General features: G+C 46.6%; 1 protein-coding gene across 4 annotated transcripts in view; it reads left to right on the top strand.

Moving 5' to 3' along the window:
* The window catches only part of LOC146174923 (A disintegrin and metalloproteinase with thrombospondin motifs 5-like), a 163405-nt gene that overhangs the window by 52915 nt on the left and 95134 nt on the right, over nt 1-15356 (top strand). For all 4 annotated transcript variants that reach the window (XM_084584147.1, XM_084584146.1, XM_084584148.1 and 1 more), the window contains exon 3: nt 12730-12807. In XM_084584147.1, the coding sequence (XP_084440273.1) occupies nt 12730-12807 (78 nt within the window). The remainder of the gene's footprint in view (nt 1-12729; nt 12808-15356) is intronic.

Genomic DNA, 15356 nt, shown 5'->3' with positions numbered 1-15356 from the left:
ATCAGATTACTCGGTGTAGGAGAGATAGCGGCACTTTTGATAGTGACCAAACTTGGAATACAGATCGGAATACCGAACATTCACGGACTACTTCGCATCGAACAGTAATCTTCGACTATGTCGCTTGGGACACATACCCTTAAACACATTTGCAGTGTTCATCATCTGCATCTAATTGTAGTTTGATGCCGCCACCCCAGCGCCAGCGGCGGTCACTTTCCCCTCGGCATCTTTCTTCCCCATTGCCTCCAGGAAACTACGACGCGCGGTCGCCGGCGACTCGGTAGATATATCTGTGTTTATGATGAACAAGTTGAAAATGTTTATTGGTGGTGTGAAAACAATCGCTCTTGTAAACACTGGACGCACATTAAGTGAGTTATAAGTGAGCTTAAGAAAGGTTTAGGTGGGGAAGTAATGTTTAGTGGTGACCGTGTAGTGTTACTCTGTAGTGTCGGTGAGGAATCTTTGTTTGCACTGGTATGTGTGCTTCAAATGTTGTTACTGGTGGCCTAAAGTTTAGAACAGAATACGCAGTGTGGCCTCGGTCAAATCATGATGGGAAACTTGAGATTTATTTTCTGCATGAACGCGGCGCAACTTGAAACTGGCGTACGGAAGAAATTGCTTTGAATTGTTCAGTACTTTCGGCTCTTGTGGATGACTCGGCACATCATTTTCAGAATTTGCGGTGGAGGAACACGCAATTATACCAGCTTTATCTGCAGCATTCGTGCTGATCTTCTCTATTCACATTGCGTACGTTTGGAGCTGTAAGAAAACCTACGAAACTAACCTGTTCTAAGAATAGTATGCTTGTGCCTCGTTGCATCATTTTCCGTGAGCGCCGCACTCAGATGTGGACAGTAAACCACTCTGAAGAGCCAGCTGTGTTGCCAAGAGGCCTAAAACCTGCCCGTTTCGAGGAAGGCGTGCGAGGTTCCGTCGCGGCGTTAAACAGCTCTGACACTGAGTAGCACGTACAACTACGTATATAGACCCAAGTTAAGGCTATGTTTAATAAGTCTCTTTCGCAACCGAGCGTCGGATTGTAGTAAAACTAGTTGTGAAGCATGTGGTAGTGTTTGACTCTACCAAGAGCGACTCAAAACCGCTGCCTACCGGTTATATTTATCACACGATCAACGCTGTGTCCTCATCTCCGTTACGCAAGAAGCCCTATCGAATCACAGCAGCTGAAAGTAAGATAATAGGCGAGCAAGTTCAAGAGATGCTAAAGCGCGGAATTATTCGAGAATCTTGTAGCCCTTCGGCAGCTCCAGTTATCCTTGTTAGAAAGAAATATGGCACATGAACTTTTTGTGTTGACTACCGTCGTTTAAATATAGTAACGATGAAAAACGTCTACGCGCTCCCACGTATAGACGACGCTATTGGCCGACTGCACTACGCTTCAAACATTTCTTCTATTGACTTGAGACCAGGCTACTGGAAACTCCGCGAGCACACTGCAGAAAAAACAAACGGTATTCGTAACACCAGACGGTCTTTATGAATTCAACGTTATGTTCTTTGGATTATGCAATGCGCCTGCCAGATTAGAGCAGTTCATGAATATAATCCTGCGTGGACTATAGTGGCAAACTTGTTCATGTTATTTGCACGACACTGTGATTTTTGGCAAACATTAAGTGAGCACAGCAGTCGTCAGGATATCATGCCTAATTACATGGAACGAGCTAGACTTATACTAACATCAAAGAAATGTCATTTTGAGGATTGCGAAGCAAGTCTTCTTGGTCACCTAAATGACAAAGGAAGTGTTCGACCAGACCACAAGAAAAAAAAAAAAGCTGTCAAAAGATTTACGGGGCGCTAATCCCTAAAATAGCTGCAGCGCTTTTTAGGGCTATGTTCGTACTTTCGACGCTTTATTGCAGGGTTTGCAGACATATTGCTTACCACTCACATGCGTGCTGCATAGAGACTCACCATTTAATTGGACAAGTGAATGTGACACAGCTTTCCGTCATCTCAAATTCCTTTTGACCTCAGGCCCCATCTTGCGCCATTTCTGCCCATCAGCTCCACTTGAAGAGTACACTGACGTGATTGGCACCTGTATTGGCGCTATACTTATACAACGCCATGGCCTCGATTAGCGTGTGATAGCATATGCCAGCAGCTCGTTGAGTAAGTGCGATAGAAATTGCACAGTTATGGCGCAAGAATGTCTCGCCGTTGTTTTCACTTACAGCGCTTCAGTTCCTATTTGTATACGAGAATTCTTTCACCGTCGTGACCGACCACCATTCTCTTTGCTGGCTCATGAGTCTTCGTGACACCTGTGAACAGCTTGCTCGACCGGTTTTGAGCCTACAAGAATTTAATTTTACTGAGTTGTATTATGTGGCCATAAGCACTGAGGTGAAGATTGTCTTTCGCGTAAGCCACTTGGCTCTGCTTTCTTCCGAACTGAGCAACGAAAAGAGAAAGTATTAAAGTTTTTGATTCCGCCAAAGATTCTATGAAGAACACTTTTTTGCATTCGCGAAGGATTGCTTTACAAGAAGAATTTCGCTTCCAGGGGAGCATGGAAGCTTCTTGTTCCTGAAAGCCTATGCATCACAGTTCTTGAAATAATGCAAGACGACTCCACGTCTAGGCACTTGGGAGTAGCCTGAACACTCTACCGCACAAAGCAACGATTTTACTGGCCTATGATGTGTTCGACTACCCAACGCTATATAGCCAGCTGTGCGCAATGCCAGCGTTTTTAGTTGCCTACTTCAAGTCAACCGGAAAAACTGCGGCGAGTCACACCTCCAACAGCCCCGTTTGATCAAGTTAGCATTGACTTCTCTTGGACGTTTCCAAAATTAGTCTAAAGAACATCTATGGATTCTTGTGTGCGTCGAATATTTAGCCCGCTATTGTGAGACAGCCGCGATGCCGTCCGCTACTGTGTCTAAAATATCTCATTTCCTTCTTCGATTAGTCATTATTCAGCACGGCCTTCCTACTGTCATTAATAGTCACCTAAACGCCAATTCACAGCGGACGTTGTCGAAGAAAGACTTCACCACTGTGCCTGCAGTTTTCGTCACTCGACTCCATATCATCACCAAACAAACGGTGTGGTAGAACGCCCTAATCGGACGCTCATCACCATGTAGAGCCCTTGTCAAAATGTAGAGCCCGGGTGGTCTGCTTTCGAGCCGCGTAGCGGCGCTAATTTATCGTTAGTGGCGGTCCTTCCCATTGGAGAGGGTAGGTCAAAAAATCTTGTGACCATAAAAAGATCCGGAACACTGGACATGCATTACAAGCCGCACGATGCGGCTCAGAAGCCGACCCCCTGGCCTCTATACTTTTGACAAATACTGTACGTCGCAGCATATATCACAAAATCTTGGATGGCGCCCTCCCGTTCATTCCTCCTGCGTACAACCATAGCCTCCTTTATGCACTCTGTGCCTGGCAACTCCGCGCTCCGCGGCCGTCGCCGCCTGTCCTCCTCCGTTGACAAGTTACGCCGCTGGCTGCCGAGAGATGGCGACAGCGACGTAGGGTCACCTTCGCCAGGCGAGTGCCGGGTGCGCCGTTTTGCAAAGCGGTCCGGATAGCCACGCGCTGCCGCTATCTCGCTGTTTCGTGGACTGTACTGCAGTGTGCAAGGTCATGCTTCTACTTTTATCTGCCGTCGGGTGCTGCTGGAATACACCATTCCATCAACTGGTAAGTGCCAGCTTTGCTTTGTCCTTCCGGCGATCGCTGCGTAGTATGCAGTTGCTTTGAGGCTTGTAAAAAATAGTGACAGCCCCAAACACTGTGTTTATTAAGCGTCAATACTGCAATAGTAACGTTAAATGCGCACCTGTGCTTTCTGGAATGCAATGCTAATTGCTTCCCTGCCTAGCTCGTCTGCGTAGTGTGTTAGATGTGCTCTGCGAATTTTTTTTTTCCAGTATACGCTAATTAAGAAATTTTGTGATAAAATAGAAACATAAGATTTAACTATTGTGAAGATGACTACTTTAAAGTGAGTTAAACCAAATCTTACAAAGCCTATAATAGTTTCCCTTTCTAGTATCTGAAACCGCAAAACTCACACTCAACCGCATTAAGGCCTGTGATAAATAATGACAGCACCAGAAGTGTGTTTATTACGCGTCAGTAAGGTAACAATAATATTAAATGTGAACTTGTATTTTCTGGACTGCGATGCTAACTTCCTCCCTGGTTAGCTCGTCTGTGTGGTATGTTACATGTGCTGCAGCGCAGTATTTTTTGTTTCGATAACTGCGCAATTCTGTGAAAAAATAAAAGCACGACGATTATTTTGGAGTGATCAAAACAGAAAGATTCAACGCGTATATTTGTCTTTCCTTGTTTTTCAAGTTAAAAAAAAAAAAACTTTATACGACGCGCTAAATCGTTGAAAGTAAAAGCTGATACCAAAATTGTTCTCCTTACAGATCTCAATGGCATAATGCGATGCAGTTGTTTCATTCATCTGTAAATCAAGCTGGCTTCTGAAGTGCTATCAGTGACAGCAGTCACCGGGAATTTTTTTCCCTATTTTTGGCAGCTATTCATCACACCACTTCTACATGGTACTCTTATAGCACAATTGGTGTTGTGAAATGTGTAAATAAATGCTGGTGCCTTTCTTCTTAAATTTTGCTTTATTGCAGCGTAGACTAGCATTGTAACTTTTTTATTACCATTGGTGCTAGCGGAGCAGTCATGCAGTTTTTCGAGCCATGCGCATTTTCTTGAAACTGCCTGACATAAAATGTCATTTAGCGTTGGTGTTATTGCCTAAAAAGTATCATGATCACTTGTTATGCTTAGTGAGTGTCGGCCTTACAAGTAAATATGCTGAATATGCACGACTCATGCTTAGGAGCAGTTACCCGCTAGCGAATAATAGCGCTCCCGCCTCGCGCTGACGTTCCTACCCGTGCGACCCGCGTGCCTCGACCCCTACGTTAGTAGCGCCCTTAGCGAAGGAGCGGCAGCGCCGCGCAACTTTACTCGACGGCGCCGCTCTATTGTTCGCGCGGCGCGGTGACAGGCACAGAGTATAAAGGAGGCTATGGTACAACGCTACGCAACTTGAGACAACTGGCGTTACCCCTGTTACCGATACCGCGCCGGGGTGGCGCAGTGGTTACGGCGCTTGACTACTGTTCGCAAGGGCGCGGGATCGAATCCCGGCCTCGGCGGCCGCTTTTCGGTGGAGGTGAAAAGCAAGGCGCCCATGTGCTTATAGCACGTTAAAGAATCCAGGTGTTCGGAGTCCTCCACTACGGCGTCTCTGATAGCGTGAGTCGCTTTGGGAAGTTAAATCCCACAAACCAACCAACCAACCCTGTTACTAGATCTATGCTCTGTCGCCTTGCTACGGCCTCGACATCATACGGACATTTTTCATACATGATGAAGCTTCTCTCACTACCACACTCTGCAGGGCTGAAGAAGCTCGCCAGCTTGCCTGCGTTCGAGTTTTATCTACGCAAGAGCGTTCTACGAACGACTAAGACGCGTGACGCTAGCAGGTTTGTTTGTTCCTGGTAACATGTGTGATAGCGCCGGAATGTGGCCTTTATAAGAAACTGCTGTCACAATACACTGGCTCAGAATGCATAAGCGCCCTGAACTACGTTAAGGCCGACCCACATGAACCAATTTTCCCGTGGCAAACCTTGCGAGCTGCCGCCAGGCGGCCGTTCGCCGGCCACTGGTGGCCATCGATCAAGCTGGGCCAGATATTTTCGCAGGCGGCCGGGAGAACGCCGCTCCTACTCGCGACTTTGAGATGGGAGCACTTTCGGCCGCTCCGCGTCGGCTGCAGCAGCGAGACTTGCGTGCCGATGTTACGGAAAACTTCAGAAAAATGTACTAAATTATGTTGTTCCCGTTAATAATAAGCCGAATGTAAATACTGAATGTTTCTTGATGATCGCTGAGCCGTGTCGAGCTGCGATGGAAGCAAGTTTCTGCCCACAGACATCTGCCGCCGTTACGGCACGGTTGCTCCGGTCCGCTTGCATGCCACCTCCGCTGAAACGTGCAGCCGAAATAAATCATATTTTGCTTATAATATGAGAGAATAGGATTGCGAGTGAGGCAGTTCTTTGAGTTGAGCATTTACCATAGACGAAGGAATTTCATAACGCCATTCCGTGTAACATCGAATCGAAACCAAATAGGCCTAGCGACGACTAGGGAGCATGGCACGGCTAGAACACTGTCGTCCGTGGCGCTAGCGGGTGGCATCGCTATGGTAAGGTCGCGCCAGAAGGCGCTTAGGCGTTGCGATTTTGCCTTCTGTGATGATACAGTGAAGCTTGACCTTTTTCGACGTTCCGTTCAACAACACTCGCTCAAACCTTGCTTCAGAGAGACTCGCCTTCCGTACGCTCTTGACTGCGGCGTTGGACGTACTCGCAGGCTGTAACAAGAAGTGTCGGGCGGCACTTTAGACGCTGGTTATTTTATGTGCTGCTCTTGAAATGTCGTTTATTGTGAAACGTTTGTTGTTGAAGTGGACCAGCTCGTGCATTTTCTCACTCGTGCGCTGACGCTGCCGATGTCAGCAGCCGCCAGTTTTTCGCCGCATGTGGCATGGCAAAGCGACGGTGCGTCGGCGTTCCGCCGCCCCGCATGAAGATCGCAGAGAAAGTTGGCTCCATGTGGGTGGCCCTTTATTGAACGCTAACTGCATGTTGTCGACGGTCACTCCAGGTGGTGCATCTAGTCCGCCTCAACCTCTTTCATCCCAGGCGCTCTATTCAACTCGCCCGACGGGCTCAGTTTTCAAGGAGGGATCTATCACGCACTTTCGTACAAGGTGGACGGAAGAAGGAGATGAACGGTCTTGCAATGAAATGAAAGGCTATGCGCAAAAAAAGGACTTTTTTACGTATAGACTTTCATGGCATTGCAAGATTCAAGCCAACTAGCCCGACAACAACTCACGCGTAAGATGAACGATCGGACAATTGGTAGAGGACAAAGAAGAGCAAGGGCAGATGGACGTTTCCAATATTCGTTGCGGTCCTCCTTACACCGATCCCTTTGCAAATAAACCCCCCTGTGCGTACCAAGCACGAAACAATATGTGGCATCTATTTATGTAAATGCAATAGGAGCTTTTTAAAAATTGGCACTTGCGAATATTATCTAGTTAAACTAAACTATGCTAGTTTTGTGTAATGTCAATAAAATAGATAAAAACACAGGACCTTTTGCGCGTGATCCTGAACTGCCTGTATGTATAGTGCATGGTCAAGTTATTAACCTAAGTGCTTCTTTTACCCTATTTATTCCTGTCATTTGCGAACCACTGCTAACCGCAGCTATCCAACTAATTGGTAGAAAAATATCTTTTTTTAACAGACACATTCTAGCAGAACTGAATACCCTGACTTGTTGCACGAATGAGTGAGTCACAAGCTTATTCTAGGTGGGTAAGGCTGGCGGAGGCTAGTTCAAAGCTACCTAAACTACTGTTGTTGTCGCGCTTTCTATCCATACCTGTTCAATACACAAGAGTGATAGGGTGCACCGTACGGTTCAGAAAGAAAAAGACGGAAACTGCAATAGAGTACGTAACTACCACCCATCTACGCGACACTCAAGATTCGGGACCCCGAATGGTTAGCCCCTGAGCTCAACCTACTGATATCTGCACACAATATAGCGCACGCTTTTCCATATTTAGATGCCTCGTTGGTCATTACGCAAAACGAGAGGACGATATAAAGCGCCTTGAGAAATTACTCGTCAACGCACCTGAGATAGTGATAAAGACACGGTCGACTATTTTTATCAAGATTCGCGTGATACAAGCATAAGATATTCTTCTGTAACCAAAGACAGAAAAAAGCTTGATGGGAAGGAATACAATGGACCAAATATTTGGCTGTTCTGTCAAAAACCAGCTGGTATACTGGCTGCAATATTCTGTATGCTACATTTTCTCTGAGTCTAAGGTACTTTCGGAGGTTTAGGACAGTATGGCACGATGGTGTAGAAGAGTGATTTCAAATACATGGCCACTGGCCGCATATGACCAGCGGACCGCTGTGATGCAGCCCGCCGTCTCCAAGTTCCGCATTTCTTCCTAATTAATGCTTCATCTTCAAAAGGCACCAATTCGCCCAGTAGCATACTTTGATATAGCGCCTAACTCGTTTTCAGACTAAAATTAATTAAACAGCTTCGTCTGCAGATTGTACGGACTTTTCGCTGAAGTGAAAAGCGGGTCTGACATTCTGATCAGCGACAATTTGCGATGAGTGTTAGCTGCCTGGAATAATATCGAAGCGCTACCCCACATCGCCCCCGCCCCCCCCCCCCCCCCCCTTGCCCTTGATGTATAGCTTTTCTTTAGGATGAGTACTTTTCATAACTACAGTTGTATATAATCCGCAGTTCTCTAATTGCTATTCTCAAGCGGTTACACTCCGGTGCACAGATAGAACGAGTCACGCGTAGCTGTTCATTTCCTAAAGAAACGTTTGATTGTTTTTTGCTTATTCATATGTTGTTATTGGTTTTAGTCCTAAATTAAGATCAGTAGCGATTTGTTTTATTCGTATTTTCTGTCTTCGGGCCCATTAGTGAAGAAATTGTTGATTGTGGCGCATGTGGAACTATGAGCTTGAGATCCCCGGTGTACAAAATCAATGCATGTTCGCTAACATGTAGGAGAAAAATGGGCGAAATGCAGCACATCTGCATAGCCGTAGTTTATCGAAAGTAACGATTGGAAGTAAATCCTAACCAGTTGTGTTGTCACGTGCCGTAGACGCATCTATCATGTCACAGTGAGCGGTTCGGTCATTCAGTTGCTTTCGGATGGTAAGCAGTGGTGGCGCAACATTGCTCAGTGGCGCATAATGACAAAAGCTGATATAACGTACAGTAACAGATGCGGCTTCACCAAACGGCGTCCGGTTAGCATTGCAGTGTTCGCGTATTGGATAAGCTGACCAAGAGCAATTATCTAATCCGGAAAAAATAAACTGCGTCGCTTTTAGCACTTTCGTTTATATTCCACCAAGTCGTTGCCTTCTCAGCGACTGCTTTTTTTATCGGTGAGAAACATAAAATAACATTGATTTTTCTCGTTCCTCTTGCCGGCTTCAGTGAATGGTGAGTGAGAAACATAGCACGTACACTTATATATTTACCACGCTTTACTACTTTACCGCTTTAGAAAAAGAAACGAAATACAACACCCATACTTGTACCCTTTTACCACATTAAGCGGCACGGAAACTTGAGCAATTGGTACACGTTCATGACGACACGAAAGCGCCAAAAACCCCGCAGGGGTGGCGTAGGGTTTAGGGCGTAGACTACTGTGCCCAAGAATGCGGAATCGACTCCCGGCCTCGGCCGCCGCTTTTCGGTCCAGGCGAAAGGCAATGCGATGTCAGTGCAGATTAAAGAACCCCATTTGGTCTAAATTTCCGGAGTCCTCTACTACGGCGTCTCTCATAAACTGAGTCGCTTTCGAATGTTAGACGACACAAACCAAATAAAATGAAAGAGCCAAATAAAGATGAGGACGGAAAGATGACGCAGACAGGCGCTAACTGAAAACTGAGGATTATGGCTGAAATACGAAATTTAAACAACTGTCTTTAAAAAAAAACGCAAAAAAATTATATGCTCTTTTAGACGTCTCTTAGAGGAGTATGACGGAAGCCTACCCTTCCTCTTTTATCATTTTTCTCCAATCGTTTGATGTAGAGCTACATATAATCATAATTGGTTTACAGGAAAGGAAAGGCGCAGTATAAGTCTCACTTTCTTTGGCAAGTGTGTTTGGATGGTACACCATCGCCTCTGTCGCGTGCCGTCCCTTGGCGCGCGCTAAATTAGAGGCAGGAGGAGGTGAGGTGAAGTGTGCTAGATCCTGGCCCTGATGGAGGGGGTACAGGTAGGTCAGCGCCGCTTGCGGCGGGGGCTGTCCTGCCACTAATTTTTGTCTGTTGTAGGCTGTCATTGCACCCGGAACTGCTCCTCGTGGTGGACGACGGCTGTTGTTGCGACGCGCGTCTTTATATCCCCTCTTCTTTTTCTTTCTACTCTATTTTCTCTTCTGTCCGCGCGAAGCAGCGGAGGTGGTGATGGTAGAAACATTTTATTGCCATTTGGAACAAATATTGGGGGCCTTAGGTGCTCCCTTACTACATGGGAGACACCCTTATAATGCAAAAGAAAGTCCTTGAAGAGCAATCCTCCTCATAGCACTGGAAATGATCTTCTGTTGGTCTTGACTTAGGCGCTCTTCATGAGAGACTCCCAGTAGGGCTGTACTAAGTTCGGTGATGGGCGATGAGGAAAGGTGGGGCATGTAAGAAGTATGTGTAGGAAGTGTCCTTGTTTGCCACAGAGTCTGCATGATGAGCAAAACTGGTCTGGATATTTGGCATGTAGTAGTGTAGGGCATGGAGCAGTCCTAGCCTGCAAGCTTCGCTAGTATACGGCCTGCGCTATGGTGAGAGAGGGAACTGGGGGTGTATATTCACTTCGTTTGTCCCGGTAGTACAAGAGAATATCTCGGATGTAAAGCAGGCGCTCCTCAGCCTGTAGAGGGGGCTCCATTCCTCTAGCCCAGAAAGTAAGACCTCGGGCTAGGAGAGAGAGAGAAAAAAAAACTTTATTTGTCAGCGATTGGTATTTGCCTTGGGCTGCATTCAGCTGCTCCAGGTGGCTGGCGTACCAAGTCTGTCAGCGACCTCTTGCGCTCTTACCGAGGCCCGGGACTGGACGTCTTGGTCCCGGCTGGCGAGAGCAGCTTCCCAGTGTTCCAGCGAGGGAGATGGTACTAGATCTGCCGAAGGCGGATCCTCCGCGCAGTCCCAGATTATATGGTTTAAGGTGGCAGGCTCGCCGCACAGTTGGCAGTACGGATTTACTATATCGGGTAAGACCTTGGCATAAGTCCAAGGTTTTGGCTGCGACCGCGTTTGCAGCCGCCGCCACGTGGTAGCCTGGTCTCGATTTAGTGAAGCGTGCGGAGGAGGCAGGCTCGCCCTGAGCTCTTTGTAGTAAGTTGTAATGGCCTGGTAGGTATTCAGAGTCTCACTCCGTCGGGCACCCGCGTCAGAGATCCCCTCACCAGCTCGGCTAACAAAACCTCGAGCATAATGGTGAGCGGCCTCCTTCCCTGGGACGCCCGAGAGAGCCGGGACTCATACGAGATCCACTATATTCCTATCGTTTGGCAACGCACTAAAAATTTTGAATGCAGTGGCGGAGATACGACCCCTGGCGATGTTGCGAAGGGCCGTTTTGGAATCACTGAGAATAGTGCTGGTTCCGTTTTGAACAATTCCTAGGGCTATTGAGGCCTCCTCTGCCTCTTCTACTCGGCCCGTGATCACCGTAGCTGCTACCCTGCGGGAGATGCTCACCGCGCTCACAGCGAAAGCCTTCTTTCCTGTAATGTTGTATTTTGCCGCATCGACATACACGGCACTATCATCCCCTTGATACTTTTTGCCTGTCTTCGCCCTGGCCCTCTTCCGACGTTCGTGGCGATCCGCTTGCATGTTTTTGGAGAGTGTTTTGACCCGAATGCGTTCACGCATCTCTACCGGCAAGATCACCTGGCTTGAAGGGTCCTCGCCCCTTATGCTTAAGCTTCTCAGGATACACCGCCCTGCCTCAGTTTGCCTGAGCCGTTGCTCTTGCAATGTTAATTGTGCTTCAATGAGGTCTTCGAGGGTGTTGTGGACCCCTAGTGATAGAAGTCTCGCGGTGGACGTGTATCTGGGGAGACCGAGAGCCGCTTTGTATGGCTTCCTTATCAGGCAATTCAATTTTTCACTATCGGCCTTATTGAGGTCCAGTAACCTTCTCGTTGCCAAGAAGGCCAGCATGTCATAGCATCCAGATGAGGGTTAGGGGGTGCCGGGGCTGCCAGAAGCGTGATAAGCGAGCAGCGGTTCGCGATATACAGCCGTTGGCATAATTTAGAATCGCAGATTTGGAGTCGGAGATAATTTTTGTGGCAGATGCAGCGCAGGTGGCTCGGCTACAGAGCCAGTAGCAGGCCCGTGCATTTAATAATAATAATCTGTTAACAGGAAGGAAAAGGCGCAGTATCTGTCACAGGGGAGGGTTATAGTAATATAATTGGTTCACAGGATTGGAAAGGCGCAGTATCTGTCCCACTTGCTCTGTGGACACCTGAACCACGCCGTAAGGGAAGGAATGAAGGTGGGAGTGAAAGGGGAAAGAGAAAAGGGGGGAGCCATGGTGGAGGGCAACGGAGTAATTTCGACCACCTGGGGATCTTTAACGTGCGCTGACAACACACAGCCCACGGAAGCCACTTTGTTTCTCCTCCATCGAAACGCAGCCGCCGTGGTCGGGTTCGAACCCAGGAACTCCAGGCAGTAGTCGGGCGTCTTACCACTGTAGTGGGAATGAGAGTGGAAAGAGAGAAAGGGGAGCCGTAGTGGAGGTCTGCGGAGTAATTTCGACCACCTGAGGATCTTTAATGGGCGCGGACATCGCACAGCACACGGACGCCACTTCGTTTCGCCTCCATCGAAACGCAGCCACCGTGGTCGGGTTCGAACACTTTTTTTTTTTAAGGCGGACGTTTCAGTCAAAGGGGTAAAAAGATTAGAAGCAACGAGTGCAATTCATGGCTAGGATTTCCTGTTTTTTCCACCTTAGTTCGGTACATGCTTCTGAAAGTGCGCTGTTTGCGATTTTCCTTTTTGTCTTTAGATCAATCAAATTTTTAACAAAACTGACCTGGATATTCTCGATATTCAAATTGTTGTTACTCAACTGATCGTGTTGGACGTAAGTAGCATCGCACATATGTTCCATATATTACACAACAGTAATATTCTCTTAAAGAAAATTTTCTTCATTCGCTTCCGTTCTGCACGTATATCTGCTAGGAAATCCTGTGCCTTGAAAGAGCTCATTTATCTCGCTAAAATTTCATTCTTTACTGTCCGGTCGTTCTAAACAGCAGATTTGTTAAATGCAGAAAAGAAACGTTTTAGTTTCTCTTTAAAGAGAAAGAGATAAGATAACAGTTGAGAGTGGCATATTACCTCCACTACAGTGACTAAAACACTTGAATTAAAATTGTACTATAACAATAATGACAAAAGTTTTACATTATGTGCATTTCTTCTTTTATACTTCGGATAAACGTTCCGATTAGAAAGGCTTGGAATTTCATCTTGCATTAACATTCCAGGTTTATATGGCAAGAAAGCCTGTTGCGCGGCCTCATCCAGACAACTAGAGCGAGCAGCCCAACCAAAATAGATCAGAGTCTGGCTAATCAGTGTAGTACTTGGTTTTTCATTGTCATCATGATCAGCCGGACTATACCCACCGCATTGCGAATGTCTGTCCTATATTCCTCCAATTAACCTGGTCCGTTGCTGGCTGCATCAAAATGACCCTGAACACAAAACCTTATCCTTCCCCATAATTTTCAACCAACCCCTGCTAGCTTTATTCGTTGGAATTCAATTTGTTACTCTTAGCGACCATCGGTTACCTTCGCTTCACGTTTATAGTATAAGCCTCATTCGGGTCTCAACTTCACTCAGCCTTACTGCATCCCATTGCATGCCCGTTACTTTGAGCTGGCCTCAAAACGAGTGTTCTACTGTTAATCCTACCAGAATTAGTTTCTAATGGCGGCATGTCAGCAGCCAGATTTTTAGAACCCTTCGTTGTGTTAAAGGTCTAACCTTTCGCAGTTCCGCAGCCGCTGGAGACGTTCTATCACGTTCTAGCTGGAGGGGGGGGGGGGGGAGTGCATTTTCGATGTTCATGGGGATCAGGTGTAATCCCAAATCTGTTTATGACTTCTTGTCCTGGCTATGGCAAAACGTTCGTTCAGTGTCATTGTAATAACGGCAGTAAATTTGAGCGCCCTGGAAACAAAAGAAAATAATTCTAATATAAAAAAATATTAAAGCCAATATTCTTATCATGATGCTGTAGCAGATACCGAAATATATCTGAAGAAAAATGTCCTTTGTATTAATAAAGTTTTTCATGAATTCTTTAACGCTACAGCGTTACTCATGCTAGTACTCTGTAACGCATTGTAATGCTTGACTCGACAAGCAGATTTAGGTGCTTACAAACCTCGGGTGACAAGCCATTAGACTACACGTTTAAACCAAGTGCTTCCCACAGCCCAACGCCTGGCGTTGTTGCTTGGAACAAAGGCATGAAATTTGTTTGGGAGGTCGAGGTATACAACTTCATTGTAAAACTGCAGCCACTGCCGATATGCTTCTGAATGCAAGTTCTTAACCTATTTAGGGTTGAAGACACATGGCTATTTAACACGATAGTTATCATAGCTTTTGCAGCGCGTATCCGGACAAGGACAAAGACGGAGGAAGAGGTAAGTCGCACATGGGCTGAACTGCAACTTTATTTTTGGTGACCTCACCTAGAGGGATGGATGATCGTGGTTTTCAGCTTTCAACAGGCCTAGTGTAAGCGTGCTGGACAGGTCGCCGCTCGTCGTGGATGGTTAGCCACCACCCTCGATCAAGTGCCAGGCCAGCCGTAGGACGTGACAACTTTTTAATGCTAATCAATAAAATTTTCACCTAAATACCTGCCGCTGTTTGGTAAAACAGATATCCTAAGCTATCAGTTAGAACAAAAGAACACCAGCATCTTCATTCTACGTCCTTTGAGCCTATTCCTGCTCTTTGCGGGCACGCAGCCTAACTTCGATATTTCCCCTCACATGTTGCACTCTACGCTGCAACACATATGGCTGCAGCCATAGAGTAATGATATGTGTCGTTTATGATACTTTATAACCATGCTAGTTTCGCAACACATCCACGACCAGGGAACAGCATGGGAGAAAGAGTGATTGCTGTTCAATGCAGATATACATTTTCATTAAAATAAATTATTGATATTTACCCCGCCGTTGTGGCGCCGTGCTTACGGCGCTCGACTACTGTTCCCAAGGTGCGGGATCGAATCCGGGCATCGGCGGCCGCTTTTCAATGGAGGCGAAAAGCATGGCACCCATGTGCTGTGCGATGTCAGTGCACGTTATAGAACCCCAGGTGGTGGAAATTTCCCGCGTCCTCCACTACAGGGTCTCTCATAGCCTGAGTCCCTTTGGGACGTTAAACCCCAGAAACCAACCAACAAAATATTTGATATTTTTCAAATATTTCTCATATTTCCAGAACTTTTATTCATCATCTGCCTCCGACCTCCGAAGTTTCCACAAATTTTGCATCCCTACTTTTAAGGCATGATTGTAACTTAGTCGTCTGAGTATTGGAGTATGACGATATATCCTGTTAATGAGTGCGTAGCTTCATGCCTTGAAGCAGTTC

The sequence above is a fragment of the Amblyomma maculatum genome, chromosome 11 (genome assembly GCF_055883805.1).
Source record: "Amblyomma maculatum isolate TAMU_Amacu chromosome 11, ASM5588380v1, whole genome shotgun sequence".
NCBI lineage: Eukaryota > Metazoa > Arthropoda > Arachnida > Ixodida > Ixodidae > Amblyomma > Amblyomma maculatum.
The sequence above is the reverse complement of the archived record's forward strand: the minus strand, read 5'-3'. Positions and strand labels throughout refer to the sequence as shown.